Genomic DNA, 19712 nt, shown 5'->3' with positions numbered 1-19712 from the left:
GTGGAGCAGGCCCTAGCACTTAGAATGGTCTCAATAATGGCACGCGAAAGCCCAGTGTCCCTCAGTTGGTACCCATCAGGGGCCAAACATGAAGGTTCCACAGGTTGGGCCTGGGATGGAATATCGTGCCCTCCGCCTGGGACAGAAGGTCCCTCCTCTATGGAATCACCCATGGCGAGCCTTCGAGGAGAGATATTATCTCCGAGAACCATACTCTGTTCAGCCAACACGGCGCTATCAGTAAGATGCAAGACCCTTGCTGGCAAACTCTGGCCAGAACTCCCGGGAGCAGAGATACTGGAGGAAATGCATACAGGCGCATGTTGGGCCATGTGTGTGCCATCGCGTCCTGACCCAGGGGGGCTGGGTGACTCAGAGAGAAGTAGAGGGGACATTGCGCTGTCTGTTGGGAGGCGAAGAAAAAATCCGCTTCGTAAAATCTGGTCCAGATCTGTTTGACTACTTCTGGGTGGAGTTTTCATTCCCCCATCTGTAGTTTCTGTCTGGACAGTAAATCCGCTCCCACATTCAGATACCCCGCAATGTAAACTGCCCTGAGTGACAGGAACTTTTCCTGGGCCCAGAGAAAAATCTGCCTTGCTATTCTGTTCAGATTGCGTGAGCGCAGACCTCCCTGATGATTTATGTAAGAGACTGCCGCTGTGTTGTCCACCCGCACTAGGACATGACAGCCTCTCAACTGGGGGAGAAAGTATTTCAGGGCCAGAAATACAGCCATCAACTCGAGGCAGTTGATGTGCCAATCGAGCTGATGACCCTCCCATTCCCCTTGAGCTGAACGACCACTTAAGACCGCTCCCCAGCCCATCAGGGAGGCGTCTGTCGTTAGCAATCTGCGACAGAAAGGCGCTCCTAGAGTGGGAACCAAGGCGAGGAACCTGGGTCTGAGCCACAGAGATAGTGTACGCAGCCCTGGGCTCGTCACTTTTATTTGCCTTTTAGGAGTGGTCCTTGGATGAAATCCCCTGGCTTTTAGTCACAACTGAAACGGTCTCATGTGCAACAGCCCCAAAAGAATTACCGTGGATGCTGAGGCCATGAAACCTAACATTTTTTGGTACTGACGAACAGTGCGATCTTGACTTAGCCTGACTTTGCTCATGGTTAGCTGAATGGTCTCGATTCCAGCGGGAGACAAATTGTGCCGGCATCGTGATTGAATCCCAAACGATCCCGAGATAAGTCGTTCTCTGGGCAGAAGAAAGAACACTTTTCTTGGTGTTGAGTCTCAACCCTAGAGAAACTAGATGAGCTAACATGATGTCTCTGTGTTGAAGCTCCATCTTTTGCGATTGTGCTAGTATTAGCCAGTCGTCTATATAATTCAAAATGCGAATGCCCTGGAGTCTTAATGGAGGCAGTGCTGCATCCATGCATTTTGTGTAGGTACGGGGTGACAAGGCTAGGCCGAATGGAAGAACCCAAAATTGGTATGCTTCGCCCCCGTAAGCGAACCTCAGGAACTTCCTGTGTTGTGGCAATATTTGTATGTGAAAATATGTGTCCTTCAGATCGATCGTGATGAACCAATCGTGATGTTGAATTTGCGACACGACCGTCTTGACGGTTAACAGCTTGAACTTGAGTGCTTTGACTGTACGGTTTAAGCCTCGAAGATCTAAGATTGGGTGCAACCCCCCGTCCTTCTTGGGAACCAGGAAGTATCTGCTGTAATAGCCCGACTCCCTCTCTGGAAGAGGAACATGTTCTATGGCCTACTTGCTCAGAGGAGGTTGTGGCTCTTGTGACAGTACATGCATCAGCTCCTGTCTCACGGAAGTGGAGACCACGCCATTGAAACGCGGAGGATGATGAATAAATTGGATTCTGTATCCTATTTGTACTGTGCTTAATGGCAGAAGTTTCCACGCTGCCAGACTTTCTGATAGTGGTATCAACTTTAACACTTCCTTTTGTCCTGGGTGAAAGCAGGAAGCAACGGAACATCTAACATTTTTCTGGAAACCGCTGCCCCCCGAAGCACCAGAGGTGGCGGGGATGGAAAGGTTTCATGGGGGTAATGAGGAGGGGTGGTCAGATATAATACGCGCCCCGTCCCGCGGGGGGCTCCCCCTACCAGACTGGGCGCCAGACCATCAGGACTTCTTCTTTTTATTTATAATAGTCCTGAGGTCTGGCCTGGGAAGGCTGCTGAGTGCAGCGAGCCGGTCCCCCATCCTTACGAGGGGGAGCGCGACTCACCACACTCTGCTTCTTAACCTCCCTAGCTCTTGAAGGACCGGGGAGAGGTTAGGTGGCCAATGGCCCCTACCCTTGAGTGCGTCGAGGAAGGAACTGAACCTTCCTCATGTTTCTTAACCTCTCTGAACCTGGTGACTACTGCGTTGACCGAGTCGCCAAACAGGCCAGAGGGAGAAACTGGGGAGTCCAGAAGAAAGGCACGGCCCGTATCTTTTATCCCCGTGAGGTTGAGCCACAGATGCCTCTCCATGCTAACCAAAGCAGACATAGAACGGCCGATGGCATGGGCCATTTGTTTAGTGGCACAGAGAGAAAGGTCCGTGGCTCGGCGCAGTTCAGAAAACGCTTACTCATCTATCGTAGTGCCTGCACTCAAGTCCTTCAAGAGGTCCTGACCTGCAGCTTGATAAGCTTTACCCACAAGCGTCAAGCGCCGATGTTGTTCTGCACGGCTTTGAGGGGAGGGTAGGTCTCTTGAGCGAAGACCCAAGCGAGAGATAGCTCGCGAGCGTCTCTTCAACCTGAGGCATCTCCGCATACCCCCGCGCCTTTGAACTCAAGATAGTCGAAAAGGTCGACGTCGAGGGAACAAAAACACGAGAGGTATATTGTTTTCTCCATGACTTCGATATCTCATCATGGAGGTCCTCGAAGAAGGGGAGAGACTGATGTTGTGGTCCCTCCCCCCTGCCACTGGACAGAAACCTATCCTCAAGCTTACTGTGTTTGGGGGTCTCTTGTTCACGAGGCCAGTCAAGCTGTAATCTGGCCACCACACAAGTAACCACCTCGAGTAATTCCTCTACGGATTTATCGTTGTGTGAGGAACGCTCAGAGGTTGGCTGCTCGAAGTCTGTAGACCCAAGAGATTCATCATCGTCCCCTGCGTGAGCCGAAGAAGCACCGGGGTGCGCTTTGGGATCACGCGAGGGGGAACTTGTGGATCTGGTGAGCGAGCAAGCGAAAGGGACAGACCCTTCTCTTGCTTGTCAGCCAAATCTGTTCCGGAGCCCCACAATGATAATGCGGGTGCGGACTGAAAGTAGCCAAGACGAGCACGAAGCATTTTAACTGTGAACAGTTCACAATGCTCGCACTCACCTGACTCCAATGCAGCGATCGCATGCTCCTCCCCCAAACACACAAAGCAGTAAGCTTGTGTATCCAGTTCTGACATAGGACGAGAACATGGAGGGACACAGTGCTTACTCTGTTGCTGACTCATTTCTCTTTTTGACTTTTAAACTCTTTTGTTAGATAGTTCAGAGATGAGAAAGAGAAAAAAATCTGCACACTGCCAGTTGTAAAAATGAAATAACCAAGATCTGTAGTAGACAGAGAGAAAATAGATGCTTGCACACCAAACACAGAGAGGTCTCTGAAGACAAAAGACCTGACGATGCACCTGTGGCTCATCTAATTATTGCCTCGTGTCGCGGGTGCGCGCCGATGACTTCACCGACGGAGGCTATATTACCTCCGGGTCGATTCCATCAACATGTTTTCACATTATATTCACAGCAGGTCTTGATTAAAGATTTTCCCAATGCGCTAAGCAGCGCAGCATCGATTGTAGCTTTTGAAAAGGAACACACAGGCTAATTCCCTGTAAGCCGAGGAACGTGCACTAATATTTTTCAGTGGTGCTTTAACACAAAACGGGAAACTCTCTTCATGTAAGCTTCGCCCAGTGTCACCGAAAATCTCAGACACCGAATATTCAAATATTTCAAAACACCGGCACAAAGGGCGGAGCATCAAGAGCATGTGTGTGTGTGTTAGCAGCTGAAGGAATGACAACATCAAAAGTAGAATGCAACTGGATGTTTCTGAATGGTTAGTTGATGAATTTATGTTGCTGATGTGGAGTTAACTATCTTCAATTAGCATATTGTGTCATGATAATCTATAAAATCGCTCTTGTGGGAACTGTAGTAAGATGCCTACAGAGTGACATGCTGTTACATTTGTGTTACGTACTGTATTGCATGTGAAAAGACAGATGCGACAGCTTGAGCAGACTCTACTACAGCAACTCTTCCTCTTCTCAACATGGACTGCGTGTTCCCGGGAGCGGGGTTAATGTAAATTTTAGGGTTAGTGATGTCACTAATCCGGGAGGGATGTCATGTAGTCCCTACCAGCTGTTTGTTGTAGTCCTTAAAAAAAAAATCTTTAAAAGCAAATATCTTCCTTTGCTTTGAACTTTGAGCGTTGTAACTTTGCAGATGTTGTTTATCAAACAGAAAAGTGAAATCATAATCAACCACCCCTTTAAAACACTTCCACAAAGGATACACCTGTGTATCCTCACTCATAACTCCTCAGGAAGCTTCCTCACTCCTCGATCCTTGCCTCCTCATGGTGCAATTAGAGAATTGAGATGTCCTTCAAGATGCCTGAGCTCGATCGATTTCCGGGTCATAGGATGGAAGACGGAGGAGCGAGGAAACGAGGAGGGATATTGAGAAGCACGGATCCACACTTCGAAAATCTAATATTTGGAGGCCATGATTGATAAGGGCCAATGGAGAGAATATGGCCAGGACAAAAGAGTTAAACCCCTACTCTTTTAAAGGAAGTGTCATGACCACAGAGAGGTTTAACCTCTGTATAACATCTCATTCACAAGGCGGTGCCTGTTACAGTATAGTGTCCCTGTCACTATACAATCTGTGGCATTAGGACCCAGAGAGACCACAGGTTGAGCACCCCCTGCTGGCCTCACTAACACCTCTTCCAGCAGCAACCTTGTTAAAAAAATTATAAAGAGCAAGGATTCATTATCTGAATGCCGTGCCATCATAATTTGTAATTGTAGCAACACTTTTAATCAAGAGTGAGTATGTGTTCTGTCTGTCTCTGAGCGAGTTCATGCTAATGGAGGATTTCGTGCGAACACAGAGAATTTAGCAATAACCCATCTTCCCTTTTCTCTGTCACTGTGAAGCTGTCTGTGTGTTTCCGTTTCTCTCCAACTCTCACAATGAAAACAGACAAATCTTTTTCTGACAAAATTGGAGATTTAACACTGTTGATTTACATGATGTGATGGTGGAGTCACATTTATTTTGCTTATGTCTTACACATAATACTGATTGTTTCCATAGAAACCTTTCTTCCCCTTTCCCCTCATCTCGTTGACACTATCTCTTCCCCTCTGCTTCCTTTAATGGAAACTCTGCCTGTGAGATTACACAACACCATGCATTTCTACCATGTGGTTAGTGTCATCATGACAGAGTAGGAAATTAGTGATTAAATCTATCTATCTATCTATCTATCTATCTATCTATCTATCTATCTATCTATCTATCTATCTATCTATCTATCTATCTATCTAATAGTTAAAATATTTGTTTACATGTTTTTCTCACCTCTGAACTGACATCATTCTAACAATTAACATAATATATAATTAGTTCAGCAATAATCTACACTTCATGTAATCTTGAGGACTATTATTTAAAATAATAATTTGAACTGATTGTGACAGATTGAATTTGGATTCATTTACATGCAATCATTTAGCAGACACTTTTTTTTCAGTGTGCACTGGGAAAGAATTGTTTACGTAATATATTAGCTCATAGTCCATTGCAAATGTACACAAACGTATCGAATCAGTAGTGAAAATCCCATTGTACGTCATAACTGGTTGGCCGAAGTTGAGGTTAGTGCAACATGGAATTTCAGGGGTGCATTCATTTAACCCATAGTACATGACCTTATAAAGCAATACTGATATATTTGAGTGTATCTGTCTCATCACTGTTTCTAATTCTGCTTGGGAGTGAAAGATGATAATTCAATGGTTCAAAAATACACTGTCTTGTGTAATCCATGGGAAAGAAAGAGTGCAATACTGACATCAAGAGATGTTTTGGGTCACACAGACTTTGAATACACCCATGCTGTATGAAAGTTAAAGATGGGATTACATCATAATATAATATAATATAATATAATATAATATAATATAATATAATATAATATAATATAATATATAGTATATTTTCTCTTGACCATAGATGGCGCAAAAACTCATTAACTTATTAACTCATGCTCTTATTAACTTTGGCATTTCATCTGAATATCAACATTTGTGAGATTTAGTCATGAAAACCTGTTTGATTGATTTATCTAATTTTGTTCTCTGAAAAATAGTGATTTGTGACATATTATAATGAATATCAAATGCTTTTTTTGACTATCTGTTATTGAGGGATTTGTTGACACATTCATGTTTTTAGATTTGTGAAGTAATTTTTATTATTATTTTGAAGTCAAAAGGTAAAATTAGACCCTTGGGGTGAGATGGCCTCTATGTAAATGTCTTGTGCTATTACACATACAATAGCTGTTTTTATTTATTTCTCTTAACACATTGGCTGATGATGACTGTCCCTCAAAAATCTAAGAAAAAACATTCAATCATATTTTACATACAGACTTGTGGTAAAATAAAAAAAAAATAAAAAAAAAACTCTGAGCAAACTATCTTAATAATCTTAAAAATAAGTTTCATTTACTATCCAAATTATGCTTTATTAATCTCAGATTTTGTATTGTTATCTGTTCATGATGTTTTATTTTATCAAGTGAATGTAGTAAAAAGTGACTATAGCAAAATAAAACTGTCTAGCATTTAGCTACATAATACGTTGTATCATAACTATCATTAATAACATTTAAAAATGACATTGTTCATTTAGTTAGTAATAAATGACTTGGAACTTTTTTATTATATTTATGTATATACTCATATGTACATGAACTACTGGTCTCTCAAGTATTATATAATGTTTGGTATGATTTACTAATGCATAGTCATCAATAACCTTAAGTATGCTTTGACCCATAATTGGTCTGCACTACGTCAGTGTAAAAAAAAAAAGAGGAATTTCCCCTGCAGGATATATAAATTCTGAACATGATGGGGCTTTGTTACTGCTGGAGTCTGAAGACTTTGTACATTTTCTTTTTCATTGCTGTTGTTATAATGAACTTCCAGGGTAAGCCTTTTCATTTTTGAATTATATGAAATTATGATTCTAAAGAATTTTGTTTAATATACTGTTTTCAATAATATTTTCATATGCTATACTATTTATACCACTTTAATAGGTTTATAAGATTGATGTATTAAAAAATATAAATGAATAATTGTTTGGAAATAAGTAATGTAACTACAGTACCAGTTAATTAAATCAGGTGCATTTATGTGAAATCATGATGTCCAGTAATGACTGAAGCATATGTGAGTGTTTGAGCCATGAATGTGAGATCTGCGTCACAGTTACGCACTTCTAATTGCGTCTCTCTCTCTCTCTCTCTCTCTCTCTCTCTCTCTCTCTCTCTCTCTCTCTCTCTCTCTCTCTCTCTCTCTCTCTCTCTCTCTCTCTCTCTCTCTCTCTCTCTCTCTCTCTCTCTCTCTCTCTCTCTCTCTCTCTCTCTCTCTCTCTCTCTCTCTCTCTCTCCTCCTGTAGCTCTGTTATTCACGTTAGTAGGAATCGTGGGATCTGCCCCTGTCTCTCAAAAACTGGACATTATGGACAAGGAAACTATTGAACAGGCACACAGTTTAATCAGCATAATTCTTAAAGATATTCCTACAGTGCACACGGCCTGGATAAACAGCAAGGTAAGCACATCTGTTTCAGGGCTGTAACCCATTGAGGGGCATAACGTCCTCCATACTAAGAAGAGTAGTCAATCAATATGGGGTTTTCACTGATTGATTCTTAAACGTTTTCATTTGGTCCCTCTGAACTTGAATATTTGGTAACATGCTTGCTGTTTAACCCATATGCTTTTTTAAAATTACATGTGCATTGGCTTGTGGTTAGGAATAGGATAGTCTAGTGGCCAAAGATCTGGCCAATTGAAGAGTTGAACACATTGTGCCCTGGATTAAGAAATGAACTGAACTGCAAATAGCTATATAACTCTACAAGTAGAAATTTGTTGGACGCGTTTGGAAAATTGGGTAACATTTAAATCCGACTGGCATCTCACCAAACAGTGTTTTTATTGAAAATATGGAGTTTCCCAGCAGAGTTTCCTAGAGTAACCATCAGTGTAGTTTCGCATTAACTGTGGACTGTGTTAGACATTGTCTGACAAGCATAACACGTCCAAATAGTTTTTGGGGCCTCTGTATGCAAATCTATTTTGCTCTGGCATGCCTGTGAGGTTTTAGAGTACGAATCCATGGTGTATTGACACAAGAACAAGAAATTTTGTCCTGTCGTGTTTAAACACGTCAAATGCTTTTCTTTTCTCTCAGAGTCTGACTTTGGGCGACAACTCAACTAGGCTGCAGCTGCAGTTCTTAAAGACACAAATGATACCCTCTGCCCCGGTTCTCCAGAACATCTCTAGTAACTTCAGTCTGGTGAGTTTCATTTTTTTTCCATTTTTCCATTTTTTACATTGATGAATGCCATTTGCCAAGTCAAGCATGTCTGTTGCTCTTCATCATACTTAGCTAAGGCTAAGCAAATCCCTAACACTGTACTGTAACCCTGCACCATTTGTGCCTCAGACATGAATGATATTAGGCCTACTCTTGATTTCTGAGAGACACACCAAGATGGCAACGAGGCTATTTGATTTGCGATCTGGCTGTGGTCATTTCGTTTACACTCATTCACATTCATACACATTATTGCATAGTGATTTTAGAGGTTTATGTGTAATATCGTTCTATCCCCTGGCTCAGCTGTTATACAGCAAACACAAGGAGTGACTGTGTCTGCCGAATTCTTTTCTAGTTATTTGGTAGAATTCGTTATTTTGTTTTGAAGCCATTATCTGTGCCTCTCTGAATAAGGTATTCAGTTTCTGGAGCATCCGACTGTGATTTTCCTTTTCTAAGCAATTCGACTTTTTTAATAATAATAATAACAATAATTAAACAAAGATTATTGAAGTACGTTTTACAAGAATACTATTTCAGTGTTTCTACTTCAAAAAATCCTGTTTTACTTTTTTGTTTTCCATGTAGTTGTATTGTACAATAGTTGGAGAATAATTATTAGGCTTCTTGTATGGACTTCATGATGGCAGATTTTCAGAGGAACACAATTTAAAGACAAATATAACAGGATTGAAAGCTCAGCAAATAAATTGTGAGATCTCTCCTTTATTCTCACAGGAAACCTGCTTTGCTCACATAGTGAAGGGACTACAACTACATCTGAATCTCTTGAAAGAGATCAGCAAATCAACCATGCTGAACCAGACAGGCAATGTGAACGATCTTCAGGCTGAAATTCGAGACCTTCTGCTTCTAATCAAAAAGGTATGGAATTAGACTTGGTGACTGTTCTTCTGTTAACCCACAGAGGAAATTTATATGATTGTTTTGTACTACTATTTTGCAGTCTCAGTTCCTGAATTGCACGAGTGTTAGTCATGGCTTGATTTAGAAACTTACTTTCAAGCACTGCTAAATTTAAATCATGTCTGGAATCATATTGCAGACAGCTCTTAAGATAGCAACCAAGTAGTGTGTTTAATCTAAAGTAATTTAAAAACGGAAAGTCAACCTGATCTTGTGAAAAGTCGTAATAAGATGGCAATGCTTCATGTATTTATGTATTTTCACAGTTGCAGAAACAGGCGGGATTTGACCAGTCCAAGCAGGCATCAGACAAGCATCATGATCTGGACAAACACCTGACAAGTGAATACATGACTGAGGTGGCAGCCCACCTCACTCTGCAACAGCTTCAGGACTTCAGTAGTGACGTCCTCCGTAGTATCCTCAGTCTGACCTCCGATAAGTCCAGCTCAGAGAATACTAACACTGTGCAGCTCTGCGTAAATGCAGCATGCGTATGAGTGGTCTAGACCATTAAGCACAAAATTTACTTCAGTTTTAATGTGAACACTTAGTGACGACAAGGGTGAACTGGAAAGTTTAGTCTTTGTCCAGTGTCGGCACTCTTTCTCTACAGAACTGTGACAGATCAAAATTGTAACCTTGTAGTGCCGGGGTTTTTTTTCCATACATTTTTCCCATAAGGAAATTTAAAAGAAAATCTTAGTTTAAGCATTATAAGCCATAAAGCCATATATACCAGAATATATCAAGTATTTTGACAGGATAGCGAGACTTGATTTCGTAATTTCATGGGTCCTTCAATGGAGTAGGCGTTCAGTTTGTCTGTTTTAAAAGGCTTATAGGTTAAAAATAAATTTCTCTATGGAGAAAATGAACCGACTTATGCACTCTATAGAGTAGCCTGCGCAATCAGGCGGCGCACACAGCACTGTACCCTGATGTACGTGTAAAAACTGAAGTATACTTTGCGATGCAAGCAATTGACAAGCAAAACAAACAAAAACAGCTGATATGTTCTAAGGGTACATTTACACGACGACGATGTACTAAAAACAGAAAAGTTTTTCCTTTGAGTTTTTGCAAAGTTTCGCGTACAGACGACAGCATTGTCAAAACGATCCCCGTACACACAGATCCACGAAAACGACAAAAAATCCTGTAGTATGCATGCCAGGCCAGTAGTTGGCGATGGTAAATAAGTAGTCGTCTTTGTAAATAAACGTTACAAGCCTATAGATTGAACATCTAATTCACATACGTATGACATCAACGTTTTCAGAAATTCACTTTTTTTTTTTAGTTTACACGTAGGCGATAAAGTTTTTAAAAAAAACTTGCACTTTGAAACTCCCGTTTTTTAAAGGTTGCGTTTTCAGGCCCCCAAAATGCTGTTGTAGTGTGAAAGAACAGCCAAAATGCCGTTTTTAGTTGAAAAAGGTGTCGTGTAAATGGCCCCTAATTGGCTGTGTGTTTTTGTTGCATCATTCAGCAATCTTTGCTTTCAAGGTAGATAGGTAACTTATTCGTCACTGGAAACTTTCATGTTGCACCATGAGTTTTCTGAGTATTTTGTGCATTTATTATTATTTATTATTTATTTTGTATTTCACTTCACATCTTATTTATTATTTATTAATATTATTATTATTTATTAATATAATATTATTATTAATATTAATATAATATTATTATTTAGCAATTTAATAGCTACCTTAAACTGCTGTATTTTTCACAATCTGCCTCAGAAAGCAACATATAATTTAACTCAATATGTGAAATACTTTTCAGTATTATATTTCTATACAAAGGTTATTTATTGAGCACATGACCATGTCTCATAAGTTGCTAAATGAGATCATGGTCATTGGATTGATCTCCTGATCTCTGTGAGAACTACCTACTGCTTTTATTACTCATTTCATGTGATATTATGTTATTGTCTTTGTTTTTCTTACTTATAAAAAGCACCCATAAATGAGATTTCATTTTATTTTATGTATGGTTCAATTATATATTATTATTTATTTATTTAAGTGAAGAATACATGTATTTATTTTTGCCATTATGTGTGTATGAAATGTTTGGAATATTTGAAGATGTCTCACATTTTATCAAAATAAAAAAAAAAAAAACAATATTGAAAAGTTTGTGTTTTAAGTCATGCTAAATAACAAAGAAAGAGAGAAAAAATATGTTTCAGTTGGACATATTTTCTCTGTGTATTTTTCTGTAACTTTGTCATCTTTAGAGAGAAGACAATGAATTAAACATAATGATAACAACCTATTCAGTTATACACAGATAATACACACCAAGGTGGTTATGTGGCCATGACGCAACACATTGTTGTCGTGGTTGGCTGCACAGATCTATAGAATTAACTAAAACAATTTTGCGAAATGATATGGAACTGTAATGCTGGGACTACTTCAGGTGTGCATTTACTGAAAATAAAGAGTACAGGGTGCAACAGTTCCCATCTTTTTCAGCTGCCTTTGTTAAAGTGTTATAAGCCATGAACCAAACCAAACGGCTACCAGGTGAATCCTAATTGAATCAATAATTTAATGATTTGAAGCACAATACTATTTGAAAATGGGATGAAAAGACAACAGTACAATTCTGTGCACTTAACCGCTGTAATGAGGGATAGAACTACAATCCTATGAAGCAGTGTGAATGACATGATCGATTCATACTGTAGTTGTTGATTATATATAAACAATATAATTTAGGTTTACTGCAAAATATGCATATAAAGGCCTAGAAGTATTTAAAGGGATAGTTCACCCAAAAATGAAAATTAAGTCATTAATTACTCACCCTCATGTTGTTCCAACCCCGTAAGACCTTCGTTCATCTTCGGAACACAAATGAAGATTTTTTTAATTAAATTTGAGAGCTGGATTACTGCTACATAGGCTTCCCAAGGGAGTGAAACTTGACAGCCCAGAAAGTCATTGAAGAAAATGTTTAAATATTCCATGTGACTACAGTGGCTCAACTATAAGTTTATCAAGCGACGAGAATACTTTTTGTGCGGAGAAAAACAACAAAAATAACGACTTTATTCGTTATCTTCCTTGTGGGCCTGAGACGAGAATTCAAGAGATTTCCACGACGCATGCGCGAGAACTGAACAAGAAGTAGTAGAAGAAGAACGTCCTCTTCTCAGTTCTCACGCATGCGTTCTGGAAATCTCTTGAACTCTCGTCTCAGGCCCACAAGGAAGAAAAGGAATAGTTGAATAAAGTCGTTATTTTTGTTTGTTTTTCCGCACAAAAAGTATTCTCGTCGCTTGATAAACTCATAGTTGAGCCACTGTAGTCACTTAGACTATTTAAACATTTTCTTCAATGACTTTCTGGGCCGTCAAGTTTCACTCCCTTAGGAAGCCTATGTAGCAGTGATCCAGCTCTCAAATTTAATAAAAAATATCTTCATTTGTGTTCCGAAGATAAACGAAGGTCTTATGGGGTTGGAACAACACGAGGGTGAGTAATTAATGACTTAATTTTCATTTTTGGGTGAACTATCCCTAAGAGCGTATGAAGACTTTTCGTGCAATTTGCTCGATGCAGTTCACTGATTGGTGGAGCTTCTTTGCATAATCATGAGGAATGTTGTTTTTCATTCCGAATTCTGATGTTAAACTGATGTTAAGATTACGTTAAATAATGCAGACTGATGGCTTCAACAAAAGAATACCTCTACAGTTAACTCTGGTAGTTTCCTTTTGTTACCAAAAGTGAGGTGACAAAACATTTGCGTGTATCAAACCATTTACAACTAGCTAAAATCCTTCAATAAATGCAGAAAATCGGCTTTTGGTATTTACCATACCGTAATTACCATAGCACGTGAACGCACCATAAGTCAAGCCCGTTTCTGAAAGAGAGGTAACTTATACTTGGTTACCATGGTAACTTACTCTGTGAACGGGAGCAGGTTTTCTTATGTAAACCCAGAGTTTTTCTTTTAGTAAACGCATCTTGATTTAAGAATCTTTAGATATTTTGACTGGAAACAACAAGACAAAAATGCTAGAAAAGCATTTTTTGCAGTGCAGTACATTCATTCATTGCACATTTGTATGGAATGTAAGGATAACAGGAAGGATAGTCCGAGATATATAGCCTATGCTGTAACCACCACCACTGTTAAATACACACAAATTATTCACAATTTATTTGGTTATCTTTATTTTCTACAAATACAAAAGCAACAGTTATTCTTTTTCCTGTTGGATTTTAATATTCTTTCAATATTGTGTAGGCCTATCTCCTCTTCAGGTGCAGGTCCAGCCTATGTCTTTTTGCTGTTGGCCCAGTATAAGTCAAATGTTAATTTCATTAGCCTAATTTAAAAAATGTAACAGGTTGGATTAGAGAACATTTAATTATGTGGAAACAGCTGCTGCACATTTAAATAGACACTGAATTATATGTATTTAATATGTCAAATGTTTGTAAAGTCATGTTGCCTACAGCCATGAACATTTTATGCTTAAAGATTTAACTGAATTATGAATTGTATTGTTCATTTTTAGTTGCTGCCACGTTCTTTTTTTTTTTTTTTGCCTTTTTTTTGTCTGTGGGATACCATGAAAATTAGTATTAGTTCAATAACTTATCTTTCTGTCAGTTTTCACCTGATAATATAACAGTGATTAAGAATTATACTTGTGTATTGACTCTGAAGTATGTGGACGTCTTTTTGTCTGGTGCTGTTGCCATGGTGAATCGTAATTTCGGAGCTCCATCGATCATGGCTTTTCATAGTCATATTGCACGCACTTAACTCAGTCAACTCAGATTGATAGAACTAACTCAATTCAGCTGTTATGAAACCGAAAACTCAGTTTCCCATCTCAGGGTAAATCAACTCAGAGTTCAAGTTTTAACTCAGAATTGGTTGAACCTCCTTATTGAAACAGGCCCCAGCTTGTTAGTAGAGATTCCAAGACCAGAAATATGTGTGTCAGACAAGGGAGACATTCAAATTGTGCACTGTTGGTGTGCCTCCAGGAACAGGGTTGGGAAACACTGTTCGAATCTAGACTAAATGTGAGCATGCATTTACTCATCTCACTAGCACAAAAAAACAGATTCAGTATTCCAAAATAAATAAAATAATAAAATACAAACTCAGAATCTTATGCAAACCTGCAATAATTAAATGTCAAATAATGCAAATATACCTAATGTATTTAATATCACTTTATTAACCAATGTCTTTGCTGCTGACCTTCAATGATCCAATTCAACCAAATTTGGTGTGAAAGGGCCTTTATATTTGCCAAAACTTTATATATATATATATATATATATATATATAACAAACAAACAAACAAACAAACAAACCCAGCCCAGATGAGAAAAAGTAACACAAAACTAAAATAACGCATTACTTTCCATAAAAAGTAACTAACACAATTAGTTACTTTTTTTAGAGAGTAACGCAATATTTACTGATACATATTTACATACAATATTTACACTGATTATGAAAATAATATACTTTAAAAGAATATACTTGCAAATTGAATGGAATGTTATCGAACACTTAATTGCAATTTTATTTACAATTGATAAAAAAAGTTTTACTATAGTTTAAATTTATATTAAATGCAATTACTTGAGCTTAAGAGTGCTTTTTTGATCCACTTAAGTAGGACTTAAGTACATCTTTATATGTAATGTCATAATTCTGTTATCTTTGAAATATGGCTAGTGTTCTGCCGAAAGTACTGACAAGAATTTATGGTAAACTAAAAGTATAATTTAATTTGATTTATATTGAAACTGTCACGGGTGGTTGCAGGAAGGCAGACGAAGATGAAGATATAATTCCAACAGGAAGATTTAATAATAATAATTACAATTAGTATACATATTAGTTATTGTAATAGTTACAGTTATAATCAAGTCAACACTTTAATGTCAGTGTACTTCTTTAAAGCACAAAGACAAAAGTGACTTCTTAAAAGTTTACAGTGTGTTAAGAAATTGATGAAAGTGTACTCTTAAAGTGGTCTTTTTAACTTAATTAATATTACCTGAAAACACAGTAAAAAAAAAAAAAAAAACATTTTTAAGATTTGAAGTATTTAATACAATAACGCACACTTCTTTTTCATAAAGGCAGAGAAGCGTGGTGTGTAAAAATTGTAGTGGAATCTAATTTTCTATGCCAATAACACTTGCTGGTGAAATTTTGATAGTTTAATTGCCAGTTTTTTCAGAAAGAAAGTTACATCTGAAAAGGTATTCAAGCTTTTTTAAATATGCATAGGTATATAGGTACATTATAATACATAATATCATTCAGCTGAAATAGGTTTCATAACTAAAAGGAAAAAAATGTCCAGGGTGCTCAAGGAGTTCAAATAAAAGTGTATGAAGGTGCTCTTTGGGATCGGGAATTCAATAACATGTAGTGGAAGGAAATCCAAGGCACTCTTCTTAGGAATTGATAAAAAGCCTTTATTTGACTGGCTATCTATCTCATAATAGAACATTTAAAAGACATGGGGGGAAAAACAACCCACGCGTATAGCGGCACAAACAGCCTTTTTCAGGGTTTCATAACTATTTTACCAGGGACTGCCAAATATGATGATCTCCTTATAAAGGAGTCCTAAGGCCTACTGTGTGAGAAAAAAATAATACGGGTGATGAAGATAACATGAATTACATAATTAGCATTTTATGATGACATTGTACTAAAATAAATAAATATGGAAAATATTAAATAATTCAAAAATTATTTGTATAGCGACTCCCCAACTAGGGTCTTCCCAGAGAATCTCAGCCATTTCCACCAATGCCAACACTCATAAAAGCTTTAAAAAAAAAAGTAATTTTACAAATCTAAAATAAGAGTCCAGTCAAATAAACAGAATGACTGATTTTACTGAGAAAGAAAATTCTGTTCTGACGCTGTGGGCACTGGGCATTCCTTGACATCGAAAGGGCATTATTGACATACAGGATATTATGTAACAAGTTCTATTTTTATCCAGTTCTTAGGTTTTATGAGTATTCTTTTCCATTTGATTTTACACTTGTATTTCCAAGTCATATGGTTTCGGTCTTTTTTTTTTTTTTGCTGACCCGCAACAAATTGAGTTTACTCACTTTATCCACTATGACGTCATACCCACTACATTTAAAAATGTTCTTAATGAATGGATTATTATTTAGGATCCATTATTGGTTATATCACACATCACAGTTCTCTAATTAAAAATTTGGTTTAACTTTATTATGATGGTGCCTTTAACACCTTCTGTTGAGTGATGTTACACTTACATGTCTACTAACTCTCTAGAGTGTCAGTTGAGTATTAGTAGACTGGTGCGGTTAGGGCTAGAGTAAGTTGACGTTACTTATAGTCAACAGGATGTTTAAAAGGGACCATTAAAATAAAGTGTTACCAAAAATATTTAACACCAAGTGAAAATGCCCAAAGTTCTCAAAAGAAGACTGTGCATACATAATTGAAAGACTTTTTGAACTAAAAACTATTCTAAAACACTTAACAGCCGAACTGTAAACAAATTAGATGGAAGTACAGATAAAGTTCCCCTCCTTAAACCACTGAATTGAAATGGTATAGCATTCAGCCATGATATTCATCAGCCCTAATTTTCACAAACCTCAAAAGTGTCTCTTGAATACATAAATCTAGACTAAAAACACATCTCTTTGACCTACATTATAAACTTCTATAATTCAATGTTAGGCTGCATAGATTAGGTCAGCCGGAACCGGGAACACTTTCCATAAATCCTGATGTACTTGTTACATCATTCGAAGGATGGCGTCTACGCTAATATTAGTCTCTCTGTTAATCCCGAGGTATACCGCAGTCAGCCGGATCCAGGCCGTATCTGGATATGATATGAAGGACCTGCGCCTGGACACGATGACAACGCAGTCCTGAAGTGTCACTAGTCTCTCATGTGAAGGCCTCCTTCCCTTCCCTTTACCGCTGTACAGATAAAACGTTGTCAAAATAGTTTGGAAGCGATAAATAATTCTGTAGGCCTATTATACATTTTTAAGGCCAGATATGTAAAGAAAGACTACACGCCTGCGCACATGTATATTCAAATGCGCATACCTACAGACTAAACATGTAATACGCATGTGCATGCCGTCAGTGTTTTCACAGGTTTGCGTTTTTAAAGCTTGCGTAGATATATATATATATATATATATATATATATATATATATATATATATATATATTCTTCAAGGCTTGCACCTTGGAGAATATATATATATATATATATATATATATATATTCTTCAAGGCTTGCACCTTGGAGCCTATTTCAAGGTTTGTGTTCTCGAGCCACACTCACACGGATTTGTGCGAATGAGCGGGCTGGAGCGTGTTAAGGGTTTTCTGTTAGAACGGTGTTGTGTAAGGTCAATGTAAGGTGTAAGGTCCCCTAAGTTAATAACTAATGATCTTTGCAACGGAAGTGAATGATCAAAACTAACTTTAGCTGGACAATAACATTATTCTAGAGCTGCTACTTTGAAACAGTCCATATTGTTAAAAGCGCTATATAAATGAAGGTGACTTGACTTGACTAATCTTTCTTTGTTTTAAGGGATCTTTTGGTTTGTCTAAACTGCCTGGGTCAGTTCAGATCAACTGGATTTGGGTCTTGACATTCCCATGCTTGCCTTAGTTAGGGTTAGATGGTATAGGCATTGTTGGGTTGGTCTTTGTGCTGTGCCTTGCTCTCAAATGTTGAGCAACCACATTTTATGATGACAAGTGTCAAGATTAAAACATTTTTTAAAAAGCCTGACATGAAATAATGAAACAAAAAAAATCTTGAAAAAAAGTTTATTTAACCTTTAGACAATATATATATATATGTATATTTAATAGAGGTTTGAATATGTGTTTTTTTAGGCTATTATGGTTCATAAAGGATGATATAGGAAAATATGGAGTTCATACTTTAGGAAGAACTGAGTAAAACTAAATTTGTTGCTGTTAAAAAGTACAATTCTGATAGCTTAAATCAGTGTAATCCAAATGTAAATCAGTTGCATAAAATGCAATATCAGTTGTCACATCTCCCAATGGTATCTCTCAGTAAGATGATATCTAATTGCTTAGTTTTATAATCAAATCGCTGTAGTTTTTATGGTGGGGGCGGGGGTCATATAATGCAATGCTGTACAATGATGATCGAGAGATAAACATTCCTTAAATGTCTGCTGTATCTCATTTGATACATTTTAACAATGATAAAAAAAAAAATAATAATAATAAAAAAAAGTAAACCTAACTTGATTCAGGGCGGTAAATGTTCTTTTTGCAATATTAATAAAAGTAAGTTATTCTTACGTTTACTTTATAAAAATAGTAAACATTTCACAGCAAAAGACATGTACTATGTACAGTTTTAGAATATATTATATGGAATTAAAAGGTTAAAAAAAGGTAAAATATCAGTCAGATGACAGAAGGCATGTAGTAGATTGTGTACAAGATCTTGACCAAAAATGCATGCACATTTCGATGGAAATAACATCAAAACATTTATTTCCATCAAGAGCATTCAGTTTTGGTCAAGATCGTGTATTGCCAAGCACTCTGTAAAGTCTACTCCAGCACATCCCAAAGACTTTCAATGGACTTAAGGTCTGGACTCAGAGGTGCCAATTCATGTAGGAAAATTATTTTATACACCCTCTCAACCATTCACAGACTCTCATAGACTCGTTTGTTTAAATCAAAACAGCGACTTTCTTTTTGGCTGGGCAGTGTATATTTATAGATGTATAATGAAAATTTGAAACAATGAAACATACATTTTGTAAATCTTATTTTAATCAAAGAATTAACTTCGGGCAGATTGAGAAAAGGCGGCCAACTAATGCTAAAATACACCCCTGCAATTAGTTGTTCCAATGAACACAGATAATATCTAATGGTACAAATCATCCGCAGAAAGATATTTCTTAGTGTGAAACCAGAGATGATTCTGAATGTTCAGTGGAAATCTAATAAGTAACCGCTGCTGAACAAACACTTTTGCTCGTTTTTGTTGACAGGCGAGAACACAAGACAAATTATCATTATCAAGACACATTTAAAAAAAAAAG

General features: G+C 37.7%; 1 protein-coding gene across 1 annotated transcript; it reads left to right on the top strand.

The window, feature by feature from the left end:
* Positions 1-7156: 7156 nt before the first annotated feature.
* On the top strand, positions 7157-10225 carry csf3a (colony stimulating factor 3 (granulocyte) a). The gene is made up of 5 exons (XM_056245770.1): positions 7157-7238; positions 7713-7867; positions 8513-8620; positions 9383-9529; positions 9838-10225. Exons 1-5 carry the CDS (start codon positions 7157-7159, stop codon positions 10069-10071), a joined length of 726 nt encoding a protein of 241 aa, XP_056101745.1. The 3' UTR covers positions 10072-10225.
* Positions 10226-19712: the final 9487 nt, after the last annotated feature.

The sequence above is a fragment of the Rhinichthys klamathensis genome, unplaced genomic scaffold, assembly GCF_029890125.1.
Source record: "Rhinichthys klamathensis goyatoka isolate OS25496 unplaced genomic scaffold, OSU_Roscu_1.1 h1tg000035l_1, whole genome shotgun sequence".
Taxonomy (NCBI): domain Eukaryota; kingdom Metazoa; phylum Chordata; class Actinopteri; order Cypriniformes; family Leuciscidae; genus Rhinichthys; species Rhinichthys klamathensis.
Note: the sequence above shows the minus strand (reverse complement) of the source record. Positions and strands in the feature narration are given on the sequence as shown.

Excerpts from the sequence above, each read along its gene's own strand:
- csf3a (XM_056245770.1), top strand. The coding sequence starts at position 7,157 with ATGATGGGGCTTTGTTACTGCTGGAGTCTGAAGACTTTGTACATTTTC. Across the intron at positions 7,239-7,712 it reads TGTTATAATGAACTTCCAGG|CTCTGTTATTCACGTTAGTA; the intron begins GTAAGCCTTTTC and ends CTCCTCCTGTAG. Across the intron at positions 9,530-9,837 it reads TTCTGCTTCTAATCAAAAAG|TTGCAGAAACAGGCGGGATT; the intron begins GTATGGAATTAG and ends GTATTTTCACAG.